We start from the raw sequence: 22,863 nt of genomic DNA on the forward strand, positions 1-22,863 counted from the left end.
ACAAGCAAAAGCACACGTGTGCAGAAACAACAAGCTTACCCACAGGTACAGGCATGCGCATGAAAACACACATCCATACAGTACACATATGTCTAACGCTCACTACACATGTCCCGCATATCCAGGAAAATACACTTAAAGGGGTTCACGGGTCTCCATGACACACACACACGTGCACACCCAAAGGTAAACCTATCCATAGACTCAACAGGTATCACCAAATGTGTTTTGGACCAATGACCAAGGAAAAGAACTCAGAGATAAAGACACAGATTGGTTTTCTAGAGATTAGAAGCATGCGAGTAATGAGGAGGAGAGGATCCTGGGAGACAGCCAGGTGGAAATCGGGAAGGGAGAGGCACTGACACCAAGGAATGAAAGTAATGATTATTTACATGGCACCAACTGCTCACCTTGCCCTCACCTACCCATCTGTTCATTTAGCAGTTACTGAGCTGGGTCTTCTGCTGGGCTTGGGAAGCAGGGAGCCTGGTCTCCAGCCCTGACCTCACATGCACAGCTTGGGAGGGAGAGACACCTATCCGTGAGCAGCTCTAACAGTGGTTAGTGTTGTGATGGGGGATACACACTCCCCTCTGGGCGATGTCAGGGAAACTTGAACATTGAACAAGTAGGAGTTGGGAGGATGAAACAGATGGCTATGGAGGTCAACTTGGACCAAAGGAACAGCACATAGGAATGTCTGGTGTTAGTTTCCTGTTGCTGTTTTAATAAATTACCACAAACTTAATGGCTTCCAACAACAGATTATTCTCTTACAGTCTGAAGGTCAGAGGACTGAAATCAGTTTCACCAGGCTGAGGTCAAGGTGTGGACCTGGGAGGGGAATCGATTTCCCCACCATTTCAGCTTCTAGCAGCTGCCTGTGTTCCCCAGCTTGAGGGCCTTTCCTACATTTTCCAGCCTCTGCTTCCATCATCCCATCACCTTCTCCTCTGAAGACTCCTGCATCTTTTCTATTAGGATAGCTGTGATTGCATCCACACCACCTGTTAATCCAGGATAATCTTCCCATTTTAAGACCCTTAATTTAATCACAGCTGTAAAATCCTTTTACCACGTACATGTACATTCAAAGTTTCTGGGAATTAGGGTGCAAACTAATTTGGGGGCCATTATTCATCCTACCACCAGGTGGGTGGTGGATTATCTCACAATCTTCATAACATCTTCTAATGTAAATCTTATCCCCAGATTGAAGAGGAATCTTAGGCTCAAGATTAGGTGATTTACCTTAAACCAAAAGGGAGAGAGAAAGGGAAAGATAATAGTTTTTTAAAAACAGAAAAAAGGTGCAAATTTATTTTTTAAATGATTTTTAAGTCATATAAAAGAATACAGAGAAAAATTCAATCAGTCATTCAAAGATCTCACCAGACAGAAATGGTCAGTATTATTTGTATGCATAAAGCATTAAGGGAGATTGAGAGAGAGAGAGAGAGGTAAAAATAGAGCCAGACACAAAAATGAATGAGACACACTATAGAAGTTTTTTTTTTTTTTAAGAACCAAAGGGCAAAGTGTATTGTTGTATTTAAGAGGGGAAAGAAACTAAAGTGAAAATGAAGAAATAAACAAACTTCAACTAAATATTTCCTCACCTCAAAAAGCTATTCATTCTTAAAAGCACCCTCTCAAGTTAAGACAAACAATTTCAGCTAAGAGATTAGAGTAGGATTTTTACAATTATGTTTTGGATTTATCTGCATATTAGTTGCTCTGAACTATGAAAGAAAATGTGATTTTCTGCCCTCCTTCCCGCCCCTTTCCTCCATTCAAGACTGTGTTGCCAATGTTGTTTTTATTTTATCAGGATTTATAATATTTACATTCCATTCTGCAACTAAAATTCCCAACAGTTAAATCTTAATCTAAAGGAATTAATCTTCACCACCAGTCCTCTTGGGGCTTCCCAGGTAGCTCAGTAGTGAAGAACCCAGCTGCCAATGCAGGAGACACAGGAGACATGGATGCGATCCTTGGGTTGGGAAAACCCGCTGGAGGAAGACATAATGACCAGAGGAGCCTGGCAGGCTGCAACGAGGAGCATGGCGGGATGCAAAGAGGAGCATGGCAGGATGCAAAGAGGAGCATTGCGGGGAGCGAGCTCCGCCCTTGGCAAAGGTCATGAGGAAGGCGGCTTGACATAGGCAAAGGCGGGATCAAGCCTCAGGAGTCTCCCTGGAAATTCTCGAGCAATCTACCCCCAAAACCAGAGTCTGCCTACTTTCTGCTTTGTGCTTTCACCTACACCTCTGACTTTACGGGGGGCTGTCCCCCACTACCTCTCTGAAAAAAGAGTTAGCTTACAGCTCCAGTTAATAATTCCTGGGTGTGACAGTGTTTCAACCTACAAACTCCCTTGGAAGTCCTCTAGCCTGCCTGAATAGGTTTTTCCGGCCACATGTGATTGCTCAGAGCCTCCAAACTGTGAGAGGCATGAGATGTTCTAAACTGTCTAAATACAGATTCCTTTGAGCAGTTAAAAGATTGATTAGAAATTGTATTGGTGAAGGGATTCTCACTTGTTGGGCCAATGTTTGCTGCTAAGTCTCCATATCCCTTACCTGCTGTGTCCCTGGCAGTGTATTGATTAATATAATTGGTGTAAGTAGTAGCTTTAATGTTTGTAACCTGGGACCCTTGAATTAATTCTTTTTCTTGTTATAGCCCACCACACCTTTGCTCTGTAGGAATGCAACTTTATCTAATGCTTTTTGGGGGCTGGCGCCTGACTTTAGAATAATCACCTTTAGAGGAAAAGGCCTCCGGGCCAGAAGATGATGCAAATCACCTAAACTTTTGCATATGATAAGTTTGCAGGAAGAAAGCCTGGCTTGCTGCTTTACTCTACCCCTTCCCCCATTATCCTCTATGCATAACTTAAGGTATAAAAACTACTTTGGAAAATAAAGTGGGGGCCTTGTTCACTGAAACTTGGTCTCACCAGGTCGTTCTTTCTCTTACCTTCTGGCTGAATTATTCAGCCTCTTTTCTCCACTGAATTTCTTCACTGAGCTATCCTCATTCTATTACTCTTTATATCCTTAATTAACGTTTAATTAAGCAGTTGTTTCCTGATCCTCGCCGACGCCGTCCCCGCTTCGAATACCCTGGATCCACCGGGGCTGGTCCCCGGCAGAGCATGGAGTCGCAAAGAGGCAGGCACGACTGAGTGCCTGAGCACGCTCCAGTCCTTTTACCATGAATTTGCCCTTCTCAGCTCCTTATTTTGGTTCAAGTCTCGGCTGGTTGGATTTTGTCCTTGCCTAGTTTTTCCAGAAGGACTCCTGAGTTCTGTATCCCTAAATTCATGATTGAGATCAACCCCTTGGTTCGTTATGTTTTGGGGGGTGACATTTTTTTACCCTCAGAATTTTGTAGATTTTGTTTCATTATCTTCGTTTGATGAATGTTACCTTGGAGAGATCTGAGTTCAGACTGACTTTCCCCTCCACTGACATGACTTGCTTTTTCTGCCTAGATTCCTCAAGTATTCTTATTTTATCCTCTAAGTTTGGTTACTAAATCAGTGTGTCTTAATGTCAATGCTATTCCGTATCAATTCTTCTAGCATATGGTGTGCACTTTCAATGTGAATATTCAGTTCTTATTTCATTTCAGGGGAAGCCTTCCTGTGTTTCATACCTTAATAACTCTTGCTGTTCCATTTTTGGAACCTCAGCTTTAGGGCTGCTAATTATGCTATGGTAGCTTGTCTTTGTCCTTCACTCTAATTGCTTGAATGTCTTTACCTTTCCAATCACATTTACTCTTGGTATTTCAAGTCTTTCCTACACATTACTTTGGTGTCCAGTCATATCCATTCTGTGCTTTGCTGTCTCTGGTTTATTTGTTACGTCTGTAACGGTACTGTTTTGGTCCTTTATTATTTTTCCTTAGTTCTGTGATCTCTCTTGCATCTCATTGTTGTTTTATCATTCTGTCTTTGAGTTCCTGTTTTATTGATTTCATACTATTATTACAGCCTTCCGTAACAGGAAGAACTTGCCAGAAATCTGCTTTTATTCCTTTGGTTGTGTTTTCTTCTAGATTGGGCTGTTTATCTTGTTTTTGCCTTCTGTCCTCCTGTTCCGTTCTTTCCCTGCCTCCCTCCCTTCCTTCCCACCTTTTTCGTAGCTATGATCCATGCGCCTAGAGGCCATGCTCTTTCCTTTCCTCTTACATCTGCCACACTCACATTTAGCAGACCTCTCCTTGCTCTGGAGTCAAATGCCTGCCCATCTTGTCTGGACCATTTTATCTTCCCCTGGGAGCTATGGTTTAAAAGCTGGCTATTGCTTTCAAGTCCACCCACCCCATCTCTATGGCCTAAGGGTGGCTTGGGTGGGGCTGCCTGCTGACCTTGATGGGGCCTAAACGCTGCCTCTTTGAGGCTGTGTTAAGAGATTCTGCTGCAGCTAGAGGGTGGGGCATTCCTCATCCTGTAGCTTTGGAACCCCCAGCCTCAGACCAGTACCCTGGAAGATGCCAAGCCATAGCACCTCTTCCTGCCTCTCCTGAGGTCTCATGGATGAATACAGCAGGAAGATCCCCTGGAGGAGGGCAGAGAAACCCACTCCAATATTTTTGCCTGGAGAATCCCATGAACAAAGGAGCCTGACGGGTCCATAGGGTTGCAGACTGACTGAAGTGACTTAGCATGCATGCACATTTACAAAGCATTTTTTTCTCCCCACCCCTCCCCAGATTTTCCCTGAGGCTATCTACTCACTCAACAGTCCACTTCTCTCAGATTACAGTGTATTAGTGAGAATTCTTGGTGTTCTGTTGACTTGCCTTTTCTCAGTGCTACTTTTGGCCATGGGGTTAGGAGACATACCACTCATACACTGCTTCAGAATCTTCTGTTCCTTTCCTTGGCTATCGCATTTGAAGGTTTATAAAAACAACTTCCTTGTTTGGTTGGACTTGAGCTTGTAACAGCATTTTTGTTTTGGTTTGTTTTGGCTTTTGTTCGGTTTGTTAGTGGGGGGTAGGACCAAGTGGAGTGATTCTGTAATGGTGACGTCTCTTTGCTGTCCTAACTCGGAGCTTCCCAGCCTTGCTTGGTCCATGCCTCTCCCCTCAGGGACCCTCCGACTCTGGACAAGATCCTACCAGCCCCATCCCGGTGACTCTCAGGTCCCAGTGGTGAGATTGGGGTCCACAGGACTAAGCCTCTGCACAGAGTGGGTACCCAGCCCACCATGAAGAGGGATGAGCAGGGAGTGTTTCACGGAGGCAGCATGAGAGGAGATATCGGGTAAGGAACAGCAGGAACCAAGACATGGAGATAGGAGCACTAGAAACAGTGATGGAGGAATGGGGTGCAGTGGGGTGGGCGTGGGGTGTTCAGCTGGAGCAGCACCAGGTGAAGGTAGCAGGAGGAGAGACACTGGAGAGGAGGGGCAGGCAGGGCCAAGGCTTGCAGACTGGCCTGGGGACTGCCCCTGTGCGTGACCAAAGCACTCAGTGTCTGCACTCTCAAGGATCCTCTGGTGTGCAGGCGCGGGCACAGATGGGGAGGTCTGGGTCCATCTCTCCTCCCCATCTCAGCTCCTCCCAGGGAAACTTCTCTGACGGCCCACCCACAGCCTCCCTGTCCAGGTGCCCCAAGAGACTCCTGCTCCTTCCCCCATAGCCACGCACAAGGCCTCAGCTGCAGCCGCACTGGGCACATGCTGCCACATCACAGACGTGCCCCTGCTCACCCAGCCACACTGAAACATGACTGCACAGCTGCACAGCATCACACAGACGTGTCCTCGATGTTGCAGGCACCCTTCACACGCAGCCCCACACTGTCTGGCTCCCTCTGGAGCCTTTGGCTCTGATTCTCTTAAGAGCTTGCCCTGCCCCCTGGTGGCCACTCCCCAAGCCATTGCCCTTTGGAAGGACCCAAACCGTCCACTCCCTTCAGGGCCTTTGTTGTCGTTCAGTCGCTCAGTTGTGTCCGACTCTTTGCGACCCCATGGGCTGCAGCACGTCAGGCTTCCCTGTCCATCAACATCTCCCAGAGCTTGCTCAAACTCATGTCCATTGAGTTGGTGATACCATCCAACCATCTCTTTCTCTGTCCTCCCCTTCTCCTCCTGCTCAAAGAAGCTTCTAGCCTTGAGCAACCTCTCCCCTCAAACCTCAGGCACTGTCAGACCAGGCCCCCTTGGATCTGCTTGCTCATAGACAGGCCTCTCCCATTAGACCAGTGCTGTTGGCCAAGACCTTCTCAAATAGAGTGACCAACTATTCTATTTTCCTGGGAACGAGGGGGTATTCTGTGCTAAAACTGGGAAAGTCCCAGGCAAACTAGGGCTAGCTGGTCCTGTTCTCAGACCCTTGTGTCTTCAGAGTAGACCCTCCTCAGACTGGTCCCTTTGGAGATCTCTGGATTGGCCTAGGCCCTCACACTGGCCCTTCCAAACAAGATCTCTTCAGCAGCAAGTGTCCCGGGCCAGCCTCCCTCAGACCAGTCCTGTCACACAGGCCCTCTCAGACCCACTCACCTCCAGATTAGCCTTCCCCATCAGAGTGACTGTCAGGTAAGTCCCTTCCAGCCTCCGTCCTCAGACCAGCTCCATCAGACTGCTCTGCTCAGACCTCCCTCTTCTCTGCCCTCCTCTGAGAAAAGGGGTGAGGACTGCACTCCAGTCCTTCCTGCCCCCCAGTCTTTAGCCCCAGGGAGGTGCTACCCCGTGAAGGTTCTGTCTCTACCTGTCCATGTTCAGTAGCTCTGGGCATAGTGAACACATGGACCTCAAGACACAAAGACACGCAGGTGCCGGCCCCAGGGCTGGCTTTGGAGCCAGTATCCTATTCTTTACATGTGAGGATAAGCTTTCTCAGAGCACCAGCCTAGGGAATTAGTGAGCTCACTGGCTCTAGGGAGTTCTCAATGCCGGGGGTTGCATGGAGGTATTCCTGCCTGCAGTCTCCTGACCACCTCCCTCTCTTGGCTGGCTGCTGGGAGGCAGGCGTGGGATGCCTGCACTGATCACTGCCTGCCCGGGAAGATGAAGGGCAGGCAGGCAGCCGAGAGGGGGCAGCAGAAGCCAGGACAGCCCCTGGCTCAGGCCAGGGAGGCATGGCAGCCAGGGGCTGGGGTCTGGACCAGGACAGGAACACGGAGAGAGAGGCAGACAGAGGGAAGGGATGCCAGAGTCTGGAAGAAGGAAGAGAGACACACAGCTGGGCCTGGAGATATATATACACAGAGACAGACACACAGGGAGAGACACGGAGACTCTGAGCAATGGGGACAGACCCACAGCAACAGAGGGAGGGAAGCAGGAAAAGACAAGACTGAGAGATAGAGACAAGGGACAGAGGCAAAGACAGGGATGGAGACAGAGAAAAAGATGGCTAGAAAGACAAAGCGGGCAGCAGACACAGGAGACATACAGAGAGGAACACAAGGATAGGGACCAGAACAAAGGTTCAGAGATAGGCATGGGACGGAGACATAGGCATGGAATAGGTTCAGAGAGATGATGGGCGGACAAGTTAGTGCTACAGGAATGGCACAGAGGAAGGTTCCCATGCCCCTAGAGAGAGCAAGAACTAGTGAGCTGAAAGGCTGGGCTGCTTGCTCCATGGGGTGGGATCCAAATCTCCCCCAGCAGTGCCCCCCCCCAACCCCCACCAGCGGGATTTTAATTCTCCGGGTTCTGACTGAGCTCCAAAAACTGATGCCAAGGCTGTCCTCAGCTCCCCAGAACCATGACGAGATATAACGGATGTGGAAGAGCCAGCCTGAGGAGGCAGCCACAGACAGCAGCCAAGACCCTCCCCAGGCGAGCAGCCTCTGTGAGGTCGGGGATCAGGACCCCCAGAGGGATGACCACCGCTGGGCCCGGGTCCAGTCTGGTCAGAGGTGAGGACACTGTCCCTGAAGCCCCCTAAGGGCTTGAGATGGGGCTGGGGCTCTCCCTTGGGAATGGGGTCAGGGAGATGCCTTGATCCTCCTCTCCATCGGCCTCTGAGGTTCCTGCAAGCCCCCTCCCCTCCTTCTCCTCCCCAGGCCCCACATAATTGCTTTCCCATGTTGCTAATGGAGGCCAGATTGATGATGCCCAAGCCTTGGGTGGGCGGTGGGTGGGTCAGGGCTGACCAGGGCTCTCAAGGCAGGAAAGAGCATGCGCCTGAGACCCCCTACTACAGCCCTTCTACCACAAGGACAGGGAAGAGGGAGGCTCAGACCAACTGTCATTGTCTTGAGAAGACAATGTCCTTCTCAAGAGTTGGTGACCCTCCTTCGCCCTCCACCCCCGCTGGGCCTGGAATGCAGGTTTCAGGCCCAAGCTTCACCTCACAGAGACCAGACAGACACAGTGGATCCAGGACAGACACTGGGGATCCAGGACACAGAGATGGGTCCACAGCAGCTTCTCAGGAGGTTCTTCCTGGGAGCCCCTTCCTGTGGATGAGGAGCAGTGTGCTCATACAGCTGGGGATATCTGGCTTGAAAAACCACAGGCGTCTCTAGCCTGACATTGGCCTCTGCCTTCCACAGCATCTCCAGCCTGGAACGCCCCCTGTCCTCCAGCGCCCAGACTGGAGGAGGGCCGGGCACCTTTGTTCTCAGCCCTTTACCTACCTGGAGTCCTATCCAGGCCTGACTCATCAGTGCTCCTGGAACCATGAACCCATCCTCCCAGGACATCATCCCAGGTGGGCAGGGAGACCAGTAATGGAATGCCCATTTCCTGACCCTGGCTGGAGGAGGAGGGCTTGAACCTGGGCTGCATGTGTGACCCAGGGGTCAGTGGCTCAGTGGTGGTATGGCTTGGTGCATGCTGGGGGTGGAGGTGGGGGAAGTGTGCACAGGTCTGCATGTTCATGGCTTTGACTCCACTTCTCTCCTTGCTCCAGCTGCCCAGAGCACAGCCAGGCCTGGCTCTCTGGCTGGGGCTCTGGCCTAACCCTGTGCCCCTACCCCCAGGCCAAAGGTACCTTCCAACTTGGCCCCAGCCTTGGGCCTTCTCAGCCAAGGAGCTGCAGGGGGTGGCTCTGACAAGAGTGGGACTGGACCTGAGCAGGCCTGGGGCAGCCAGAGGCTCCTCCTCTGAGGAGCAATCAAAGGGAACCTGGAGGCCCAGTCTGGGGACTGGGAGGGTGTGGGTGTGAGCAGGGTGTGGGGCTGCACCAAAGACTGAGTACCCTATGAAGCCAAAGCCTGCTCCTTTCCCACTCACACAGAATCCTCGCTGTAACCTAACCCCGGGGTAAACCACGCAGTCCACACTCCCCGTCCTGAGTCAAGTCCCTGGTCACATGCCAGGTGGCCTCCTCCGGGCAACCTCCCTGCCCGCCCAGGCCCAGGCCCCTCTGTGCACTGAGCCCCGAGTTCAGGCTGAACCTTGGCCTGTGTCTCCTGGCTGGCAGGGATGACAAGCCCTCCATCCAGAGGATGGAGCCTGATCTCCTCCCCTTCATGCTCCTCTGCCCTGTGGGTAAAGCCAGGCCTGGGCACTTGTGGGTGCAGAAGCTCCGAAGACAGCCCTTAACAGGCCACGGCCCTGCCAGGATTTAGCAGCCTGCAGGGCTGACTAGAACCCACTCCAGTATTCTTGCCTGGGGAATCCCATGGACAGAGGAGCCTGGTGGGTTACAGTCCATGGGGTTCCAGAGAGTCGGACACGACTGAGCAACTAAACAAGCAAGCAAGCATGGGCTGTCAGGACATCCCCAGGTGAGAGCTGCCTCGCTGGCTGGGACCTTTCATTCCCCACAACTCTGCCCGTGGCCTCCAGGGAGTGCTCCCTCCCCACCAGAAGCAGAAAGCCCCGACCCCAAACACCTCCTGGGAGCTGAACTGCCCCTCCCCACCCCTTCCCTCCTCCAGGCCTGGAAGGGGAGGGGTCCTGGGGTGAGGTACCTTTCCAAAGCGGGTCTGTTCCAAGGACTCATGAAATGGTGACGTTTAATGAGAACCCCCCGCCCCCACCCCTGTATATACATCTATAAAAAATTCAAATACAGCAAGTTACCATTGAGTCAGACTAGAAGGGACTGACAGGGCATTAAATACTGTGGGGTGGGAGCAGGAAAGGGGGAGGGTCGTACAAAAACAGGGGCAGAGGTGGGGGACTGAAAAGTGTGGGCGCTGGGGGGAAGGGGATGGCTGGGCCCCCCCAGCGTCAGGAGCTTATAATCTGATGGTGGCAACAGAGACCCTGGGACAGACAGGAGGCGGGGACAGGAGGAGAGACTGGATGTGAGGGGCTCCCCTCAGGCCCCCCCAAGGGCTCCTGGGAGTCGCTGGCGTTGGAGGGTCCAGCCCCAGGGGGGCAGGACAGGGGCGAGTGGTGGGGTCTTTGGTGGGCGGGTTAGCTGCATGGCCCCCTCCCGTGAGGGAGGGAGGTGGGCCGGCATGGGGTGGCGGGGCCAGGGGAGGGACGGCAGGCCCGGGCCTGCCGGGGTCTCTACAAATTGTGTCTGAAGAGAATGCAGAAGGCTCTCCTGCCCGTGTGCAAAATAGAAACCGGGGTCTTCGGGCTCAGCTCCGGCCTCCTGCTCCTCTGCAGGTCCGCTGGCGTGTCCTCACAGGATGCCGGGCTCTAGGGGTGCGAACAGGGCAGGAGGCCATAAGAGAAGCGGCTGGCCCGGGGGTCCCCTCAGGCTCCTCTCTGCCGCCCAGCCTCACCCAACTCACCAGATCAGGAGACGGCTGGCAGTGGCAGCAGCGGCAGCCAGGGCCAGAGTAACAGGGACACTGACGAAGGAGGGCGCCGAGGCTGCCCCGCCGCTGCCCAGCTCCCCGGGGTCACAGATCTTCGTGGTGGGCGGGGGTGCCAGTGAGCTGGTGGTGCTGGTCGTGGTCTCTGGGGAACATGGGGGAAACTCAGGGAAGGGCTGGGCCAGGGCTGGGGATCCCCCCAGATCTGGGGGTCCACGAGACATGGCTCCTGCCTCCTGTGTTAGACCAGTGCTGCCTCCCCCGTGAGACAGCCTCAGCCTCACCCATCAGGCAGGTCCTTGCTGCTTCCCCCAGGCGCACAGATGACCTCTCCATCCAGTGGCCCCTGCTGAGAATGTCCAAACAGCAAGGACAAGGAGCAGCAGGGGTTGGACAGACCAAGGGGAGTGTGGCAGCCACACAGGGTTCAGAGAGCCCTGGGGCACACGCTCCAAGTCCCAGGAGGACAGGAGGCAGCACGGGGTGAGGGGAGGCTCACCGGGGGCCTGGGCCTCAGTGGTCAGGTGTCGTGGCTCCTCCGTCCAGGGCGTGGCGTGGGCAGCCACGCTCCAGTCGCTCCACGTCCCAATCTCGTTGTCCTTGGCCGCCACCTGGATGATGTACTCCTTGCCAGCGTAGGCATCTGTGATGGTGTGTGCCGTGCCGTCTGACAGCTCCACCTGCAGCCAGACCACCATGGAGTAGGAGGGGGGAGAGGGATGGTGGACCCTGGAGGTCAGGAGAGTGAGGCACCCCCAGGAGACAGGAGAACACTTCGGGGAGGGGAGAGGAGTGAACATACCCCTGGAGGGCACAAGGACTTCCCTGGGGGAGGGAGGGGCTACTGAGAACACCTCTAGGGGAGAGTAAAGACACCTCAGGGAGGAGACCCGCCGCCCCCAGGGAGCGAAGACAGTCCTGAGGGAGATCTTTAAGGAGACAGAAAGCTCCCCGCACCCCGAGGGGAGAGTCAGCAGGACTGTGCTCGCATCTCCACTCTGCTGTCACCCAGCTCTCACAAGCCCCTGACCTCGGTCCCAGCTGGAGGCAACACGAGGTTGGGGTGAGAGAGGGTTAGTGCGGGGCTGCCCTCTTCCTCCCCCATGAAGAAGCTGTTGTGGGAAAGCCACACGCACAGACTTGGAGCTGGGCTGCCCGAGTCCAGATTTCAGCTCCATCCATCCCCTCCTCGCTAGGTGACTGACTTAACTTCCACTTGCCTTGCAGTCCTCATCTGTAAAATGGCGTTAACGATCTCCCTCACAGGGTTGTAATAAGGACGCAGGGACAGGGTGAGGGCCAAACAGACTTCAGCCAGCTCTGTCATTATCACGGGTTCCAACTCGGAGCCCGGGTTCCCAGATGCCCAGCGCACCCACCAGCCTGGCCCCAGCTGGGTCTCTCCCTCAGGGAGGCCTCCAGCCTGAGGCGGAAAAGGGACGGGGGGCAGTTCCGGGGGCAGCGGGACCGCAGGACAGCTGCTCCATTTCCTCCTGGAGGCATCGCCACCCCGCCCCCGGCCTGGCCAGCCCCATCGTGCTGGTCTCCCCCACCCTCCAGGCTGGCCTGCCTGTCCGGCGCCCCTCCCAGGCCCAGGCTGGGCTCTGGTTCATCTCAGCGGCACCCGCCGCCTCATTAAGCCGCCTCGTAAACAGGGGCAGCCGGCAGGGGCGGAGGAGGGGCCGCTCTGGGCCACGTCTGGCTTTAGGGCTTTCTTGGTCCCCGTTCCAGTCTTCTCCCAGAAAACCAGGGTCTGGGCTACCTGACCCAACAGCCTGTGAGTACAAGTGTGTGTGTGTGTGTGTGTGTGTGTGTGCGCGCGCGCGCGCGCGTGTGTGTGCAGCTGGGTCCAAGTTGGGGGGGGGGGAAGGCTGAGAGCCTGTGAGTACAAGTGTGTGTATGTGTGTGTGTAGCTGGGTCCAAGTGGGATGGGAAGGCCTCCCAACCCCTCCAGGGTCCATGGGCCTCAGGTAGGAGGTGTGGGTAGAGCCAGAGTCAATATGGAAGACATTTTGGACCCAGACCTGGGCTCAGTGAGTTCTACTCTAGCTCTAGAAGATGGGTGGGCCTCAGAGACCCTCCCTTCCTGGAGCTGGGGCCCAGTTCCAACTCTGGTCCCCTCTGGCTCTGCAAAGACTCCCTCTGCTAAGTAGACCCAGCTCATTCAGCTCCTTCTCCCCCTTGCCAGGATTCCACCCTCAGGCCCCCTCCTTTGATTCTGTCCCCCAGATCTTTCCCCAAAGGGAGAGAACCATGGGGAGCAGTTCAAATGACCACCTCATTGGCAGGCCTAGGGTGGGCAACCCACCACACCTCTAGTGATGTGGCCTAGGAGCCCATGGCTCTCCAGGAAGCCACGTCTCCTAGGCCTGGGCCCTTCTAGTCAGGTGGTCACTGATCCCTTAATCCACCCCCTTCAGAGAATGGCTCCACAAGTGGCAGGAATTCCCGAGTTGCTGGCATCTGCCTTGACTAGGAGGCCTCCCTCCAGTCTGTGGCTGTATGCCCTTCTCCCTTCCTGCTGAGTGATGCCCAGGGCAAAAAGATGCAGGGAACCCACGCTCGCCTCCCCGGTCCATTTTGAGAGCCCCTGCCAGACCTGAACGAGTTCACTTTCACTTTTCACTTTCATGCATTGGAGAAGGCAATGGCAACCCACTCCAGTGTTCTTGCCTGGAGAATCCCAGGGACGGGGGAGCCTGGTGGGCTGCCGTCTATGGGGTCGCACAGAGTCGGACACGACTGAAGCGACTTAGCAGCAGCAGCAGCAGCCAGACCTCAAGGCACCCATTCTTGTGCGATTCCTGGCCTGTATCTCTCACATCCTCCTGAAAAGCCAAGTGATATTTTTCTCTGCTTGCCCCTCCCCATCATACACCTGCCTCTCCCCAAGACTAAGGACCGGGGACAGTCAATGCTGTTCAGAGCAAAACTCAAGTTCAAAAGAACCATACATCTAGCCAACCACCAAGCCGACGTGACATGGAACAGGGCTAACGTGGGCCACAGGCCACATGTATCCTTGCCATGGAACCCACATACTCTGCTCTGCCCAAGTCAGCGTGGGGGTCAGTTCTGCCCACGGTGCAGGCCAGTGCGTGCCCTTGGCACGTTAGTCACATGCATGGTGGGAGCATGGTTCCTGCTGGGGACCACATGTGTGTGTGCACGTTCCCGTGTGTGTGTGGTGGGCAGTGTGCCAGGTCCACGGCAAGGCGTGTGCGCCGCGACGCGCAGGGCTGCTGCCTGTAGCTCGTTAGCAGGGGAGGGGGGCTTGTGAAACTAGACCCTGGTTATTAGCAATGCATTAGTCGCGGGCAGCTGGCCAGGCAGGAGGGACTCCGGACTCTGTCAGGGAACATATGAGCATATGAGCAGCCTTGTGGGGGCCAGGCCTGCAACCAGGACAGGCGCCCTGGAATTGAATTACATACTTTAAAGGCCAGCCGGGACGGGGGCATGAGGAGATGGGGCTGGAACCAGGTAGATGTGGTGGGGGTACAGGGTGACCCTGAGTGCCAGCCTGGGTTGCCATGGGGAGCATCCTCCCAGCCCCAGTCCTTGCCTTCAGACCTCCCACCCTCAGACAGCACCCACAACCCCAGGCTCTCAAGGAGAGAGAAACTCCAGACTGCCCCGAACCCTTGGCAGATCCCCAGAGCTCTCTCTCATAGCTTGATCAGCATCCCAGACAACAGCCTGACCCCGTGCTGCCCCTGTCCACTGCTTGCTTCCTGGCCCAAATCACCTTCTGACCCATAACTTTAAGCTGACACCTAAGTGAGGCTTGACTTTGGAGCCATGACACTAGTCATGGCCTGAACTCACACCTTGGGTTGAGCTTGACTCTATTGCCTGATTCTGACCCCTGGAGCCCATCTGTGAAGACAGGGACTATCCTGTCCCTCGGGTCCAGGCCCAGAGCCTGGTCCAGAGTGTAGGAGAGAGATGTCTGATCTGGGCTGAAACCAGAGACAGGAAAAGGGAAACACTGCCACCATCTGCCCCCAGCATCTCTCTCCACTATCCCGGGGAGTCACATAGACAGGCGTGTTTGACTGTCCTACTACTACTAAGTCGCTTCAGTCGTGTCTGACTCTGCGCGACCCCATAGATGGCAGCCCACCAGGCTCCCCCGTCCCTGGGATTATCCAGGCAAGAACACTGGATTGGGTTGCCATTTCCTTCTCCAATGCATGAAAGTGAAAAGTGAAAGTGAAGTCGCTCAGTCGTGTCCGACCCTCAGCGACCCCACGGACTGCAGCCTTCCAGGCTCCTCCATCCATGGGATTTTCCAGGCAGGGGTACTGGAGAGGGGTGCCATTGCCTGTCTTAATGGGGGTCAATCAGGGTGCCCCGCCTCAGCTCCATCCATCCTTCCAGGCCCACCCTCCACCACAGAAAGCCTCTCCGACTGCTCTCTGTTCCCACTGGAACAGCCAGCAGCAAGGACTCCCATGCTGGGTGGCTCTGATTCCTGCTCTCAGGATCCAGGCAGGGCAGGGCAAGGCACTCACATGCTGCCACTGGTCCAGGATGAGGGGTCGATAGCGCAGAAAGAACTTGAGAGGAAAGGACTCGGGGTCGGGCCAGGTCGACGGGGTCTGCCACGTCACCTCTAGCCGGCGAGGGTTGCTGGGCACTGGCCGGGCTACCACATTTTCCGGAGGGTCAGGCTTCACTGTTTAGGAAACACAGCTTTGGTACCACACTGATCTCTTGAACAACCCCAGCCACCATGACAACCAGCACATATCGATAATCATTGGTCTCCTCTGTTGTCAGCTTTGGCAACTACTGTTAACAACCATTTCATTCCTTCCACCTTTCACATCCCTGTCATCACCAGTGACTGTCACCACAGTCACTGTCACCAGCTCATGATATCAACATCATAAATTTCACCCCAACCCCATCCTCATGATGACCAGCATCCCAATTACTAAGCCTGTGTCATGCTCTATCACGACCCTCATCATCACCTGGATCACCCACTCCTGTACCAGCATCACATACTCCCCCCAAGCCTGGCTTTCCACCTCAACTTTTCCAGTTTCCTACTGAGACACGGCCTCCCTTGGAAGAGTCTGGGCTTGAAGCTGCTCTGTGGGTCAAGGTTAAAAGACAGTTCACAGGTGTTGCAGATCTGGGTTGGAAGTGGGCTGAGGATCTGATGGAAGCAGCTAAGGGCCGAGGTCATGTAGAGTCTGGCCAAGGACCCAGCCATGGCGGGGGTGTGGGTGGAGGCAGAGGGTCTGGCTGGGATGGGACAGGGGCAGGCAGGGGGTCTGGCTGGGATGGGGGCTGGGAGGAGGGCGGTCTCTGTCCCAGTCCTGTCTCCTATTCTGACACCTCATTCATCACAGGCCGTAAGGAAGCCATTAGCGTGGTTGTGGGGGGGTGGATTGGAGGCTGCAGCTGCACAAGGTTCTGGCCCGGCCTGCCCCCCTCCCCCTCCTGCATGCTCTGGGAGCCAGAGAGATGAGAAGAGCTGCTGGAGAGGCCTCTCGGCCCCAGCAGGTAAAGGGCATCCACTCAAACGTTCACAGGTGTGTACATGCCATGCGTGGACGCACATGTTATACATTCCACACACACCTGGGCAGACACTCGCGAACATCCCCACGCGTGCTCATACACACCTCTGGCAAACATCCACTTACACACTCCCACTGCAGGATGCAGCAGGGACCCCCCTCCCTCCCCGCAATCCCCACGCACCGATGGTGAACTCATCAAAGGTGATGGCTGTGGCATTGTGGCCCAGGGCGTTGCTGACACTTATCGAGACCTTGTACTTGACGGTGGAGAACAGGTGCATGTAGCGGATGTGGCAGCGGTTCTTGACGGCCGGGTCCTTCTCACAGACCATCATTTTGGAGCCATGCCTGGGGAGGGGTGAAGCCCAGGCACCATCACCAACCTCAAGGATCGGGCAGGGTGGAGGCTGGGAGAAGGTCAAGCCCAAGGCTGGGCTACAGGGTATGGATGGAGGGCACGGAGGGGGCCCGGGAGAGGTCAGGGTTGGACCGGGTCCTGGGTGTGTCTACTCACAGCACGGTCACATTGAAGGTGTTGGGGATGTAGGTGGGAGTGGGCAGATGCCAGCTGCAGTAGAAGCCCTTGGGATAAGTGTTGGAGCGGCAGCTGAGCACGGGCTCCCGCGGCGGCACTGGGGAGGGGGGGTCGAGGACAGCACGGTCAGGGCGTTCCTGAGCCCCCAGTCCCTGGTGCAAGTGTGGGGACAGGTGGGCCCCAAAACCCCAGCTCTCCCTCTTCAACCCAACAGCAATGCCAGAGGTGGGGGTGGGAAGTGCTGTCAGCGAGGGTCTGAGGCTTCCCAGGCCACAGAGAGCCAGATGTTTAATTAAAGAAAAACAAGGGCTGTATGGAGAGGGAGCCCCCCCTCCACCTGCTCAATGGAGGCGGGAACCATGGGGAGCAGGGGGCTGCGGGCCTCAGCTCATCAATCACGGGACGGAGGTGATGTCTGGGGGAACTGGCCCCAGCCCCACGTCTCCTGCCACCTTGCGTCCATCTCCAGAGGGAGACTGCAACAGAAGTCAAGGGTGGGGGGCTCCACCGGGTCCTCTGGTTGCTGGGGTGATCAGGGTGCACTCCCAGCCGAAGACACATTCCAGGCTTCCCCTCAGGAGAGAACAAGGAACACAAGACAGCCCTGGGGGCTCCACACAAACGACAGCACTGTTCACGTTCATGTATGTGTTACGTGTGTGTGTGTGACGTGAGTGAATGACGTGCGATGGAATGTGGGAATGTATGTAGGAGGGTCCGTATATGCAGCTCACACCACATGCCTACGCGTGTGACTGTGTGTGTGTGTGTTGTTCCGTTGGCGTGTACTCACCCCAGCCCCAGTCCCCATCAGACCCTTTAAGAAGCCCTTTATACAGTCAGCAGCTGCCTTACTCTGGGGAACGCAGAGGGCCAGAGAGGGCTGGGGACGTGCCTGGGGTCACACAGCAAGCCGGAGCCACTGCCAAGCACCAGGATGGGAATACCCACCGGCATGACCACACCTACGTACTTGGGAAGTCCTCCCTGCGTTCTAACCACTTTTTGCTGCTGTGAGCACTCAGCCCAGCTGTCCCAACCCTCGGGTGTTGGGTAAGGCGTGAGGACAGCCGGCTCAGGTTCCTGGAAGGAGGCAGTTTCTGTGATCTGACCCAGGCAAGGAATGTCCGTCCACAGCTCCGGGGATACTGACACCTCCCTTCTGTGCCCTCCCGCCCCGCCCCCTGCCTGACAGGTGGACAGGAAGCGGGAGGGGGCAGCTCAATAAGCCAGGGATGGTGAAGGGGAGGGCATGTCTACGCCTGCTGAGTGGCTGTGGTGATACACGGGGAACTGTGGGCTCTCATCCAGGGTGCACGTGATTGTGAGTGACTCTGTGTGATTTCGTGTTCATGCCCAGTATGTGTGAGGTATGTATGTGCTCAGACCCCCAGGGAGCGATCCAGCTCTGCAGCAGGAGTCATGAGGGTGTCAGACGGGCATGAGGGGAGCTCAGGAGTGATGAGGGGGCCAGAGAGGTGTGAGGGGAGCTCAGGAGTGATGAGGGGGCCAGAGGGGCATGAGGGGAGCTCAGGAGTGGTGAGGGGGTCAGAAGGGCATTAGAGGAGTTCAAGAGCAATTAGGGATGTCAGGGGGCACGAGGCCAGCTCAGGAGTGATGAGGGGGACAGATAGGCATGAGAGCAGATAGGAGTGATGAGGGGGTCAGAGGGGCACGAGGGCAGCTTGTGTGTAGCAGGCAGAGTGGGTGACGGCGTGGGCTGAGATGTCTCCAGCCCCAGGCCTGCAGGGAGAGTTGGGGGCCAGCGGAGCCTGCACAATGGGCAACCTGCCTGCCGCCCGCCACGGTCTGCCTCCCCTGGGAAGCCTTCCTGGCGCTGAGTTCATCTTGTGTCTGTCCTGTGTTCATCCTGTGAGCCTCACATATCCCTTGCCTATCTGCCCAGGGGCACAGAGGCATGGGGGTGGGGGGGGCGGCCAAGGACACAGGAAGTGCCTTGTGGGGGCCTGTGGGCCAGGCCAGAGCTGGCAGTCACCCCAGGAGGAAAGGACATTCCGAGGTCGGCTGAGAAGCCTCCACTCCCCCCGCACCCCGCCCCACCGTCCCTTAGCCCAGGCTTCAAAGGAGAGGGCGCTGGGGGGGTGAGGACTGAAGCCTGCAGAGTCAGCTCCCTGCCACCTGGGACTCTGGAGGGCAGAGGAGGGACGGACTCGCCTCCCCATTGACCAGCTCCCTCCATTCCCCTCTGACCATCCTCCCCCCTTAGACGAGCCTCCCCTCAAACCTTCCCCTCAAACCAGTTCCCCTCTCTGACTGGCTGACTGGGCAGGTCGTGGGGGGCGGTGGGGGGCAGGGCTTTGTCTGTCATCTGGCTACTCCTGCCTGGCCCTGGGCCCTTAGTAGGGAAGGGCTTGGGTTTCCTGACAGGGACCAGGTTTCTCAGAGGGAAAAGGAGGAAAGAAAAACAAAGAAAAGGAAGAAAAGGAGTGACTCGCTGCAGCTGGAGCCCAGCTGAGGGACTGGGTGGGTGGAGGTGGGGGTGCTGTGAGAGACCAAGTGTGAGGTTGTGGGACAGTGTGCAATTAGGAGGCCTGTTGTGAGTGTGCTGCACGTCAGGGGAGAAGCTGTTTGTGAAAGACTGCAGTTGTGAGGCGGCGTGTGGAACTCTGATGGGCTTCCTGTGTGTGACTGGGAGTCCGGGCAGCTGTGTCACTGGGATTGGCCAGATGACTGTGTTTGTGTGGGATGCGGGGTGAGGCCGTACGATGTGGGGACTGTTCACATGTCTGAGGCCGCGTGGCCGCGGTGTCCTCTGTACAGAGGCATGTGAACGCGCTATTGTGTGTGAGACAGTGATGGCAAGACACGGACCTGCGATACTGTGCGTGAGACAGACCTTAAGCCTGAAGGTGTTTTTCAAACCGTGGGTGTGGGAAGGTGCCCAGTGTGTTCACACATATGAGCAGAACGCCGTGTGAGAGCATGTGTGTGAGCCAAAGCCCGTGCACATGCGTGTCACGTTATCACAAACATGCACGCTCCGGGGTGCCCAGACTTGCTGAGTCGCCCCTGTGGGGGCTCCTGAGATGCCCAAATGACAGCATCAGCCTGCAGCAGGGCATCCTAGCGCCCCACGCGGGGCCGTGTGTGCGTGTGCATGCGTGCATGTACCCTCGCTGGCCCAGGGTTTGTTTGTTTTCCTCCTAATTGGCTTGTTTTTCCATGTCCAGCCCACCAAACCGCATGTTTTTCCTCTCATCTCGCCAGCCCGCCTGGGCTGGAGCCCCCGGCACGCATAAGGCCTGCCCAACGGCTCAGAGAGGAGGAGGGGCAGGCTGCCCACGCCCCTGGCCAGGCCAGATCAGGCCAGGCAGGGCGGGGTGACCCTTCCAGCTCCAGCCCTCCCAGGCCGCACCCACACTACTCCTCCTCCTCTTGCCTGGGCATTCAGGGCCCATGGCCGTCCTAACCTTATCTCGTGACATCTCTTCTGGACTCCTAAATGCCCACCTTCCATCCATCTTTTCTCTCCCCAACTTCCTCAACCACAGGCTTCTCTTTCCTTCCCAGCAAACAGAGCTGAGGAGGAAGCAATGCTGAACCAGGGGGACTAGAGTTCCTGTCCTAACCAATCAAATACGAATATTTAAAAACTGGACAAGGAACTGTCTATTTAAAATTAGTCAATCTCTGATTTATTTCAGCTCAAAATCAGAATGACATGGAATTAGCAGTGTCTAGGCAAACAAAAGGATGCTACTAAAAGGAACCTTGTGGTCCTGCTTCCTGATGTGTGTGTCGGGGGGTGTCCTTTCATCACCCTGGGTAGGGGCCTCTTTAGAAGGGGGTGTGAACATCTGCCTGAGGGCAGAAAGGTGGGTCAAAAGGAAGCAGTTCAGGGATCAGCCTGGTTAAGGGGACTTACAACAGAATATTTTTATGATCAGGTTCCGTTGGAAATAGAGACACGAAAATCTTACATGTTTAAGATAAATATTAAATAATTTTTAGTCTGAATGGCCCACAAATCAGGGGTAACTCTGTCCTGTTCTCTGAGCGCTGGTGAGAAGGATAATTTGATATTGAAGGTTGCCAAACCCAGTCTCTTGTTACTAATATAAAATGACTGAAACAATCATGATTAATGTCCCCTGTTCCTCTGACCAACCCTAGAAGGAAACAAGGCAATGCGAGATAAGTACCTGTTACTAATGCTACAACCAATTCATGGCCAGCACCCCTCTGACAGGCAGGGCCTGAAGAGTGGTCAGCGCTATACAGAAAAAGTCTGGGCTCTGGTCACAAACAGCAGCTGTGGGCATGGCCTGTGGGCGTGGCCACCGGCCTTACTTCTAGACCCAATCTCCCTTCAGTGACCTCTCAAAGAAACTCAAGAAATTGGGAACGAGGGCCGGAGTCACCCAGGCCTGGCCATCACAGCCAGCTTTGTCCATCAGAAGACTTCTGGGGCTCAAGCTGATAAGACACGGGTGTGGCTGGCTGGTGCCAAGTTGGCCTCATCCTCCCTGCATGCCACGCAGCATGTGGCCTCTTTCCCCATGTGAGGGCCCAGGGCTAGGCTGCGTGGTCCACTTCTAGGGTACCCTGTGGTGGGCCAGGAAGACTCCAGTGGGCAGGAGTCACTCCACCCTGGGCTTGCGACTAAGACGTTTTGTTACGACTGCCATCTCTCCAGTTTAAACATGTAAAAAGGCTTTTCTGTGGGGAAAGGAACATCCCTACCAAAACATACTTTCCCCTCTCCTCTGGCCCCACTGATGGGTCAGTGTTTTCGTGGAGCACGCTGAGCAACCCTTCGGCCTAACATTTCCCATGGTTGTCCACACCTATCGCCTGACAATGGGGCAAGGACCCACTCTCAGGCCCCTCAAGCATCTCTTCCCCTCGGCAGCTCAGAGGGAGTAAAGAAAGCAGCTCCAAGGGAGTAAGTAGAGTGGGGTGTATCGCCCAAATGGGATGAGGCCAGAGAAGCCTGAATCCTTGGCTCAAAAAGAAAAGAAACGAAACTATGTTCAGAGTATTTATTCTGTCAGTTGATGGCTCCGGCTGACCACCAAGGACCTGCCCAGCTGACCCTCAGCAACACTGATAACCTCCTCCTCCTGAGCTTCCTAACACCTCTTCTGAATCGCACTCACTTGCTCCCCCTTCTCCCGTCCTGCTGGGCTCCTTCTGATCTCCAATCTCTTTTTGTGGCTCATTTCCTTCGATCAACCCCTTTTACAGCGGGTCCTGGGTCCTCTTCTCTCCTCATCCCACAGCCTCACCCTTGACCATCTCATCGTCTCCCAAAGAATTAATGCTGACAAACCCCCCCACCTCTCAATTCCCATCTCCAGCACAGGCCTCTCCCTGAGTCCCAGAACCTCAGATCCATTGGCTACCAGCCATCTACTCCTGGTTGTCCCCCAGGGACCAAAACCCAACATCTATAGCAGATGGTGCCGCAGATCCCTCACCCGTACCCGCTGACCGCCTCTGCAGTTATTTGCCTAAGAGCTTTCTTTGGCCACCAAAACCTGCATTGCCTGCCGGGGCATCAGGCCAAAAGTGCTGGGGAATGAAAGCCTCCCCTCCCCCGCCCCCACTCCTCAGTGTGTAAGCATCCGGGCTCCCTCAGCCCTCAGGCAGGAGAACTCCAAGGCACTTGCTCTGCCTCCTTAGCTCCCAGAGCTCCCTCAGCAGGGTGCCCAGAAGCAATGGCTAGGTAACTCCCTCTTTATTGGCTAACTTCACTTCCTTTTCTCTATCATTCTCCCATGCCCCAACGATGTTTCTGTCACCTGCCAAATAAACTACTTGCCTGCGAACTATCATCTTGGGTTCTGATTCCAGGGAAAGCCAAACTGAGACACCGCATGAACAGAACACACTGTCTCCTCCTCCAGCTGACCCCTGCACCTTGTCTCTGTTGCAGCGATCGGTCCTACCAGCTGTCTTGACTCTTCCCACTGTCCACTCTCCCACTCTCCCTATCTCCGATCCATCAGCGACTCCTGGAGGCGAAATCACTCTTCTCAGCTTCCCAACCCCATGTTCCAGTCCCAGGTCCTCCTCCACTCTCTTGCATCCCAGCAACAGCCTCCTTCCTGCCCCTTGCTTTGCCC

The 22,863-nt window shown here is 55.3% G+C and overlaps 1 protein-coding gene across 6 annotated transcripts in view; it reads right to left on the bottom strand.

The window, feature by feature from the left end:
- Positions 1–9,926: 9,926 nt before the first annotated feature.
- CNTFR (ciliary neurotrophic factor receptor) overlaps positions 9,927–22,863 on the bottom strand; it is a 37,884-nt gene continuing 24,947 nt past the window's right edge. For 5 of the 6 annotated variants that reach the window (XM_061425986.1, XM_061425987.1, XM_061425989.1 and 2 more), the window contains 6 exons: positions 16,754–16,871; positions 16,421–16,587; positions 15,217–15,380; positions 11,199–11,379; positions 10,676–10,844; positions 9,927–10,580 (listed from right to left, as the gene is read on the bottom strand). In XM_061425986.1, the coding sequence (XP_061281970.1) occupies position 10,580; positions 10,676–10,844; positions 11,199–11,379; positions 15,217–15,380; positions 16,421–16,587; positions 16,754–16,871 (800 nt within the window). In that variant the 3' untranslated portion in view covers positions 9,927–10,579. Of the gene's footprint in view, positions 10,581–10,675; positions 10,845–11,198; positions 11,380–15,216; positions 15,381–16,420; positions 16,588–16,753; positions 16,872–22,863 lie in introns of those variants that run through there. The other variant, XM_061425985.1, reaches the window with a different exon arrangement.

This window comes from Bos javanicus, chromosome 8, assembly GCF_032452875.1.
Source record: "Bos javanicus breed banteng chromosome 8, ARS-OSU_banteng_1.0, whole genome shotgun sequence".
Classification (NCBI taxonomy): Eukaryota; Metazoa; Chordata; class Mammalia; order Artiodactyla; family Bovidae; genus Bos; species Bos javanicus.